Consider the following 10,317-nt stretch of genomic DNA (forward strand, 5'->3'; position numbering starts at 1 on the left):
ATAGGTTTTTATGATTGTTTGAAGTTCTTCTCGCCACCTTTACCCCACCTCTAATCGGAATGCTTTTTAAATAAAAAATTATATATTGACACTTTAACTTTTTTTATCTTTATTAAACATTTAATACAAGTCCTTTTTTATTTATTTTGTCTTAAAATATATTATTTTAAAATAAAAATGTAATCATATGGATATTAAATAGATATAAAGTGAAAAATGAAGTATACAATAAAATGTAATCTTATGCATGTTAAATAGATATAAAGTGAAAAATCAAGTATACAATAAAATAAACAAATTGCAAAAAAAAAAAGATAAAAATCTTAGCAATAAATTCTACTCCCAATATCAACAAGCAACTAAATCCTAAGACATTGAAGTTCAAGTAATGAACAATCAAATCATGCCCAACCTAACATTTTTCAGTTCACCATGAATTCTTTTATTAATAATAAAAGTCTACCATTATTTTTTAATATATATTTATGTTTATTAGACGAGGAAGGAAGGAGGAAAATGTCAACATATTTAGAAAAAGAACCTCATTTAGTAGAAAGTGGTTGCTCAAATACCACAAAATTAATAAAAATAAAAACCCCTCGTATGAGAACCGCAAAAGTTGCTCCTAACTTTCGTGAGATTCACATAAAATGAATCATAAAAAAAACCGCTATAAATGACCTTATTTCTCTAGAAAAGTATAAAAAAAAAAGTATTTGATTGATTGAGCAGTGAAGAATAGAGTGGATTAGGGAAAAAAAACACAGTAAAGTAGAGAGAATTTGCAGTATGGGGAATAGATGTTAGGTGGAAAAAAAAGTATAGAATGAGAAGAGGTAGAAGATGGGTTTTGTGTAGTGAGATGAATATTTAAGAATGAATAATGCAATGTGGCCCATTTTGAAATGGGTGAGGTTATGGGAGAGCCATTCGTTTATCTATCAAACTATGGGTTTTGGTAAGCCCCACAAAAAGTAAATACCGGCAGCTCCAATGGTTTCCACCCACACTTGCTTTTTATTTTTCTATTCCATACCCTAAAACCAGTTAATCATCACTCACTTATAAGTGCTTCTCTCCTCCAAAAAGCTTTTTAATTTAAACAATCTTTATCAAAATCTTATTTCTTCCCTCATAATCAGGTTTCCAGAATGGGTTTCCAGAATCCACCGCTCGTCACCTGAAAAAGGAGGTTTTGGTTTTGGAGTGATCATAATCATCGTAATCATAATCAGAATAAGTGATTGAGTAAGTGGATGATGGAAGAGTGTCAGACGGTGTTCGGAAAATACGAGTTGGGGAGGCTTCTAGGGAAGGGGACGTTTGCCAAAGTGTATTATGGGAAGCAAATAAGCACGGGCGAGAGCGTGGCGATCAAAATAATGAGCAAAGAGCAGGTGCGGAAGGAAGGAATGATGGAACAGATCAAACGCGAAATCTCCGTTATGCGTTTGGTGCGACATCCAAACGTTGTCGAACTCAAGGAGGTCATGGCCACAAAGACTAAAATCTTCTTCGTCATGGAATACGTCCGTGGCGGCGAACTCTTCGCTAAAATCTCCAAAGGCAAACTCAAAGAAGATCAGGCCCGCAAATATTTCCAGCAATTGATCAGCGCCGTTGATTACTGCCACAGCAGAGGGGTCTCCCATCGCGATCTCAAACCCGAGAATCTCCTCCTCGACGACGACGAAAACCTCAAAATCTCCGACTTCGGTCTGTCTGCGCTGCCCGAACAGCTTCGTTACGACGGACTCCTCCACACGCAGTGCGGGACCCCTGCCTACGTGGCGCCGGAAGTCTTGAGAAAAAAAGGATACGACGGTTCAAAAGCCGATATCTGGTCCTGCGGCGTCGTTCTCTACGTTCTTCTGGCTGGCTTTCTCCCCTTCCAACACGAGAATCTGATGACCATGTATAACAAAGTCCTGAGAGCGGAATTCGATTTCCCCCCTTGGTTTTCTCCCGAATCAAAGAGGTTGATCTCCAAGATTCTCGTGGCGGACCCTGCCAAGAGAACCTCCATTTCCGCCATCACGCGCGTCCCCTGGTTCCGCAAAGGCCTTCCCTTGTCCTCCGTCGCCGACACGTGTCAGGTCGACAAGCAAGAGACGGTTACGGAAGAGGCTAATAACAATTCCAAGGTTCCCAAGTTCTTCAACGCCTTCGAGTTCATCTCCTCCATGTCATCGGGCTTTGATCTCTCGGGCCTGTTCGAGACCAAGCGGAAGACGGCCGCGGTGTTCACCTCCAAGTGTTCCGCGGTGTCGATTATGGCCAAGATCGCAGCGGCGGCCAGGGGGCTGAGTTTCACGGTGGCGGAGGTGAAGGACTTCAAGATCCGGTTCCAGGGGATGGCCGTGGGAAGGAAGGGGCGGCTTGCAATCACGGCAGAGGTGTTCGAGGTGGCGCCGGAGGTGGCCGTGGTAGAATTTTCGAAGTCCGCCGGCGATACCTTGGAATACGCGAAGTTTTGCGACGAGGATGTTAGGCCCGCGCTGAAGGACATTGTCTGGACGTGGCAAGGGGATGCCACGTGCGCTGTTAACGTCCCCGGCTGTCACGGTGAGGAGTGTCAAAAGCAGGTCGTAAGCACCGTATAATTAATTAGTTAATTTTAATTAGTGTGGCAGATAGATACTGTGACACGTTCTAACTAATTTTGTTCTGCTTTGGCTTTGAGTTTGTCGTCGTCTTTATTCCCTCCCTAATTTTTATAAACTAGGGTTTTGCTCCTCTTCAAGGTGAGACTGTATATAAATTGTAAAATTGTAATTATGATGGTGCTGTGCTGTTACTTTCGGAATGGAAGCCATTACCGTCTCCCAAACTACTATTTCCTATAATTGTTCATGTAACACTAACTCATAAAAATAAAATCATCGTAAATATAATGTTATTTTAAAATAGATTAATGAATGGTGACATCAAATACAAATAACATTCATTATAATTTACTAATTTATTTCACATTTCACAATAAGACAAAAGTCTAATATCATCTATGCAGCAGAAGATAGGAAAAATTGAGAGTCTCCTTCAAAGTCTTACATGTAACTGTTATAGTTTTGTTACTTCTCAGTCAAATTCAGAGTTCAAAAGTACATGCCACATGTAACCAGATGGTAATTTAAACTTATAAATTACAAGAAATTATCATAATCAGGTCAATTCTTACATATATGACAAAAAGAATACTAGTATATTATTGGGTATCTCAAAATGAGCTAAGTTCAAGGCATTTTCAAATAGGAAGATGACAAGTTGAACCAGAAGCATCCAAGATAAAGAATTTATACAAAGAATGGGACCCACAAATCTGAAAGCAGGCAAGGAGTGACCCAAAAGTATCAGGGTGAATTCAAATAGATGAGGATGAAAGCCAAATCGTTTGGAACAGTTACCTCAAAAAACATAAATGTCTGTCCTTTTATAATTTAATGAAATTTGGTCACCGAAAGGACCATTCAAACACTGCACAGTGTTTATAAATTTCAAACTTGCTCTCAGGTTCCCATTTCTGAGTTGGGTGAGTGCACCAACCAACCTCCTAAATTATTTTATCTCTTCGTTTTAACATAATTGTTTGATCCTTAAAATACTCACTCATTATTCTCTTCAATTATCGTCCCTGTCGCCGATGATGTTGTGGGTAGTTGCATATATAATTGACTATAGGTTGCTTAAACACGGCACATGAAAGCGAACGAACAATCTCGTACCCCTCATCACTATCTCTCTTTTTCAGCAACTAATAGCAGTATAACAACACTCACTTTTATGTTATTGTATTATATCTTAAGCGATTCTGCAGTAGTAATACACCATTATTGAAGTGATCAAAAGGCGAAAGGACCTTTTGTTTTTTGTTTTTTGCTATGATCAAATTGTTGATTAACTTAGTAAGTACCAGTGTTGTGTTACTATATACCAAAATGTTCTTTATTTATACTGTTATATATGTCAAACAAAAAACCTTTGACTTTATCTTCTATTTGTAAGAAGATTCATGATTACTATAATATCTTTAACCTAAAATTATCCTGTGCTGTAACACTAACATATAATGAAAGTCGCATAAAACAAGATGTCATGTTTATAAGGATGACTACAACATTTTATATCAGTTTCCAGTCTTGTTTGTTAATGCGACTTATCTTCTCGAGAGTAAAGTATTAGAAAAAATCCATGTGATGACATTGTCGTATTATTTTAGTAGCACCAGAGAATCTAAACCCGAGTTAAATTGGAAAACTAGTTAAATAGGAAAAATATAAATAAACCATAGAGAATTGAACAAAAGGGCTGCTAAATAAATACTCTCAAAACTAAAAAATGGTCTACATTCAAGTTACACGGGCTACAACGTTGATATTCCAACTAATAAATAGGTTTATGATTTTAAAATTCAATAAAACGATGGTTTAATTTATATTTTTTATGACATTGTTTTGTTGATCGACCCATACCTATGTTTATTTCTTGCTCTCATAATACATATAATTATATAAAAGGCTTGGGGTGGGTCTTCACCTATTTATATTTTATACATTTAATTCTCATGTTTTTTTTTTTGTGTGTACATAATTATTTAAAAATTATTAAAATAAGAGAGAGTGTGTTGAAAAAAAAATGGTATGTTTTATTGTTTAGTTGCATGTGAATTGGGAAGAAATGTGAAATTAATTTTGTAGGATTCATTAATTTTTTTATTTTTATTTTTTTTAAAGATTGAATTTGTACGAAATTCTGGTTTTATTTTCGCATTCAGCGTAAGACTAGGATATAAAGTTGCACTGTGTGATAAGAATATAAAAAAAGTTGTATATGAAATGTTCTTCTACATGCAAAGGTTAATTGTCATATCTCTTTTGTTTATTTAGAAATGAATTAGGCTTTTAATTTATAGAAAATTTTAAATAATTTCTGCAGCATTCCAAATCTCTTTGATTCTTCCCGACACTTTCAAATTAATAGTAATTTCGTACGTAATAGCGGGCATGTGAGCTTGGCCCATAGGGCTTGCTATTTAAATTGATGGGCTCTATACATTAATTTTTTCTGTGTCGGACTTCTAGCCCATATGCTGTAATTTCCCGTTGGCAATTGCTTCCTACAATTCCTCCAATTTATTGCACCCCATCATTAATGTGTAATGATAATAGTAGCCTCATGGGTTATTTAATTTAATCCTAATTTTTCACCCACCTTCTTCTTCACTGTGTGGTGTTTCTTCTTCACAATTTACCTCTCTTTTCTTTATCGTCTCTGTTTATTTCAGGAAGTAATTAATGGGATATAGGAAGCAATTGCCTCTCCCGTTTGCTTATTATCCTCTCTTATTTCATTTCTCAAACTTAATATTGTAATAAATTAATAAGATAGTTTTTGCTTTTTTTTTTAATTTGATTGATTTATTAATTTATTAGTATTGAAAGACTTTTGACATTAGTTATTTTGAACATAAATTTCGGTTTTATTACCAAAGCATATATAAATGAGATAAAAAGAAATATTATTTTTACTAGCATAAAAATGTTTATTAGGTTAAACATATTTTCAATTCTTATAATATTTGAGGTCAAATACTCACAAAATTTGGATCCCGATTCTTTAAAAATCGAAGAAAAAAAGATGTATTATTTCAATTCTNATGTATTATTTCAATTCTTATAATATTTGAGGTCAAATACTCTCAAAATTTTGAATATTTTCATGCAACATTTAATGTCAATTACTAGGGAATTGAAGAAAAAAGAATTATATATAACTTCAGTTATTATATAACCAAAGTTAAATCTTCTTGCTTAGACAAAATAATAAAAATAATTGTGCTTACTGGATAACCAAAGTAAAAAAATATATATAATTTTAGTTTTTCTGTAATTAGGACCTAAAAATTTGTGAAATTTTCAAAATTGTTATGGTTTCTTTAAAAATCGTAATTTAAAAAGTCAAAATTACACTAATAATTTAATGCCAAAATTAACTCTAAATAATTAATATGAGATTGAATTAATTTTGTAAATATCTTAACTTTAACTTTATCATCAATCTAAACACATACATGTATCCTATTTAGATCTACATATTTTTAACCATTCATTACTTATGAACATGATTAAAAATAACAATATGATCTTTTTGATATAAATAATATAAAAATAAGCACAAACCATAATGAAATTTGAGAATATGTAAAACAGATGTCATCTTTCATTTTAAAATGTTTATTTGAAGACACAATAACTTACAATTTATAATTAAAATTTATAATAAGTAACTCAAAATTTCCAGAAAATAAGTGGGATATAATGAAATAAATCAAAACCTATCCCTGTATTTCAAATTTCACGGGTAACTTAACAGTTTTGATCAGAAAAACTATATTAAAATAGATGTCAACATTGTTCAACAAGCAACGTGGAACAGAAAATATACAAAAAAAAAAAGTTATTGTTGTTTGAAAATTAAAATTTTGTAAGGTGCAAATGGAAATAATCTTTTGAAAAAAAATTATCAAAACACAAGCTTTGAGACGCGACGATGTGATTATGTGAATAAGGTCATCATGTATAAACGTCAAGCTTTTAGTAATTTTTTAAAACAAATGTTTTCTCTTAAATAAAAAAAAACAACTCTGTTATTTAATAATTGAATATATTTGCTTCTCATATATATTTTTTTTTAATTTTAAGTGATTACATTATTTTATAAAAATTTAAACATTTAATTTTTCAACAAAGTTATTATCTAAACAATACATTTTATTATAAAATATTTTGAACTATATATAAAAATAATTGTTTCCCCATCATTCTCCATTAGCTTGAACTCGTACGAAATAAATGTATAGTTATTGAATAGTTGGCAATTGCAATTAATATAGTAAGTAATGTGATTAAATTTAAAGACCTTGACTTAGCATGCTGTTACTATCCTATGAATTTGAATTTTCTAAATTTTTCTGATTTCAAAATATAAATATTCATTTTGATGTTTTAAAATATATTAAAAAATAATACGTAAATGTGAGTGTATTTTTAATGTTCGACAAAATACAATACTAAATATCTAACAGATGATAAATGCTTAATTTATACAAATTAGAAAATGTGATGGATAAATATTTCTGACATATATATAAATTATAATATAATTGAAATTTATAATATAAACATCTTCAACATATAATTTATGTTTTAAATTAATATATTCAGCTTTATAATGTAACAATAGTTATTTTTAATAATTGAATTTTAAAATAATTAAACACTGAAATTAGAAGTATTTACATACCAAAAATGTTGGTTGTTGGTTCTGGCGGGTCTCAGTACCTTAAACAAATGTTCAAATTGGAGCCTTATGGATAGAAACATTATCAAATATTCTCATTCATTTTTTTCAATGAAGCGTCGTTTATTGAAACTTGTACAAGCTATTAAAAGAAAATCTCAACTAATTAAAAATTAATTTTAAAATTAAATAAATTGATTAAAATAATTTAAATTTTGTTACAGTTGATTCCAGTAATTTTGTTGTTGTTATTTATAGGCAAGTTCCGAAAGACTATTTTTCAAAATAAAAGTTCCAAAAGAATAACACTTACAAATAATATTATAATGTAAAACAACTCTTACTTATTATTTTATTTAATAATGTTATTCAATTCCTTTTTTATTTACTTTGGTCGATTTATGGTAAGGAAATTGATGGATTTTGGTCTTACATTTAACCATGAAAAAGGTTGTAGGAAAACTTTAAATAGATCATTCATATGATAAAATTAGCTTATACACGAATTAGATTATATATATTTTTATATAATTTCCAATTTTTTATTATTTAATTTGTATATAAATTAATTTTAACTGATAAAAATCCATTAGATGGCATATTTTTTCTTAGACATTTTTATAAAAAACTAGTTGAAAAAAAAAATATATAACCCTTACCTATGAAGTGGGACCACACACGTGTTGACTTGACCTCAAATCAGATAAGTAACAATTTGAAGAGACAAAACATGTATTGCATTTGAATGAATTTACATAGAATTTAAACATGACACGAATCTTAATATTTAAATGCTTCTTTATTCTTCAATGTTAATGTTCATATATTAAACTACAAGGCCAACTGAAATAAAATATATTAAACTTTGAAGCCATACAATTTTACAAGTTTTGGGAGAATATAAAACTAATTAATACTATAATTGAATTATTATTTTTTTATAGAATTACAGATCAAAATCTTATTGATATTTTGTTGTGTTATTTTGACGAATGTGTAATGAACAACTGCATATTACTATTGTTTCGGTTAGGATTATTTCTCAAGTTTTCCTACACAATTTTCCGTCCGATCTCTGATTTCTCTGGTTAAGTTTCTTTCTGACGAACGTCAACTCCAACTAAATCCGGCCGGGTACCTGTTAATGGCACTCCGACGCTCAAGTCAGTATCAGTAGTAAGATAAAAAGGTAGAGATGGAGAGAGAGTGAAATAAATATGCATTCAATGGAACCACCTATCTTTTACCCTAGACTCATATTTATAGTTTTTCTTCATGGGCCAATGATTAACAAAATCTTAATCACGGCCCAATAGTGGCCCTGCTATAGTTAATCTGGTTTTACCTTAATCCTGAGCTTATTTTATTCTGATTTCATCCTCCGTCGGGCGTCAGTGCCGCTCGTCACGCCAGAGCTTTGGTGAGGAAACTCATCTTGAAATCGGATCGGCTCCCATGTGACCGTCCGTCTCGATTGCTTTGGACGGCTTACCCGTACGATTTTGATAGTAACGCGAAGGCTCGGCGCATTGGTCATACCAGACGTTTCGTCTCTCAGCATATTTTCGAAGAACACTTTTTGCGGGCATGGAGAATGTGGGGTTATCTTGTGACGATAAAACTCCACGTGGATTCTTCAAGGTTTTTCTTATGAACAGAGGTTGCGCCCAATTACGGGCACCGGGCTTTGTTAGGATTCTATTGGCCAGTTTCGATGGAAAATGTTTCGGACCGGCCGTCTCTATTCCAATACAACTGTCCGTCCTATTCCCTACTATACAACTATAATATACCAACTATTAAGTTCAAGTCATGTGAATTTTATAATGAAAATAATGTTTCGAACTTAATATCAATTATCTTGTCTCACAATATATAGGGTCAACGTCTCTGAATGTGAGTGATAAAGTTGAGTAGTTGCAACTTTGAACATGAAATTCCTCAATAATGTGCCTTCATTTATTTACATCTTATTTACATTTCATTTCAACCAATCCTTGAGATTATATATCATGGCCTATATAAACTAAACTCTCATTTAAAATAACTCATACATAACAGACTTGGAAAATAGATATTATATTAAAAATAAATTTAAATTTAATATGTTTTTACAAAATTATTTTGTAGACTATCCTTGTTTATAATTTGTAATCTGTAAATTAATTTTATATATAATTGACGTGAAAGATTTAACATAAAAAAAACTTAACACTTGTATAAAGTGTTGGCAAATTAAATAAGAGAAAAAAATGATTAAATAGGAAAAGGCGAAATGATAGAGACGAAAAGCTAAACTAGAGCGTGTAGTGTGTGTGACAATTTGAGGCTCGGGAGTTCATTAATTGGTGAGACGCAAAGTTTGAGTTTTTTGCATCCAAATTGGCTAATTTATTGCTAAGGAAAGTTCCAAAAAGATTACCATTAATAAATTTCATTCAAGTCAAGGTCTGGGTCAATTTTATCTTCAAAACTTAATTTTACAACAACATTTATTTCCTTGAATTTGCGCGTATGTTTTTTCTTTTTCTTTTTTTTTACACATTTTGAAAATCTTATATTGTCCTTACCGACGTAGTTTTATGATTAATCACTGTAATCTCTGCGATTAATCTTAATTTTATATGGAAGTTAACTTTTTAAGTACGAAACATGAAACCAAATATATTCTTTAGATAACTTAATAAATAATCATTTATTTAATTAAAAGTTTAAATTGTAATAAAAATTATGCGTAGATTTATGTAAAAAAAAATGCCTAAATAGAGTGTGACTTTACTAAAATCTTAAGTCTTAAATTATCGATTATCCATTAACAGTTATCGTTTACTTTATTTATTAAACTTGTTATCTACATAAAAAAACGTTTTTCATATAAATAAATTATAATAAAAGAGTAAACATGTTCAGAAATAATTTGTATGGATAATTGCTAATAATTATTATTTTACGTTTTGAAAATGCGAATTAATTTATCGAGGAAGAACCTTCTAGAAGAGCGTGCGTATTGCTTGCAAGATG

General features: G+C 31.3%; 1 protein-coding gene across 1 annotated transcript; it reads left to right on the plus strand.

Moving 5' to 3' along the window:
* Positions 1-886: 886 nt before the first annotated feature.
* On the plus strand, positions 887-2,830 carry LOC106762424 (CBL-interacting serine/threonine-protein kinase 25). The gene has a single exon (XM_014646329.2). It carries the CDS (start codon positions 1,257-1,259, stop codon positions 2,601-2,603), a length of 1,347 nt encoding a protein of 448 aa, XP_014501815.1. The 5' UTR covers positions 887-1,256; the 3' UTR covers positions 2,604-2,830.
* Positions 2,831-10,317: the final 7,487 nt, after the last annotated feature.

Source organism: Vigna radiata, chromosome 5, assembly GCF_000741045.1.
Source record: "Vigna radiata var. radiata cultivar VC1973A chromosome 5, Vradiata_ver6, whole genome shotgun sequence".
Taxonomy (NCBI): Eukaryota; Viridiplantae; Streptophyta; class Magnoliopsida; order Fabales; family Fabaceae; genus Vigna; species Vigna radiata.

Excerpts from the sequence above, each read along its gene's own strand:
- LOC106762424 (XM_014646329.2), top strand. The coding sequence starts at position 1,257 with ATGATGGAAGAGTGTCAGACGGTGTTCGGAAAATACGAGTTGGGGAGG.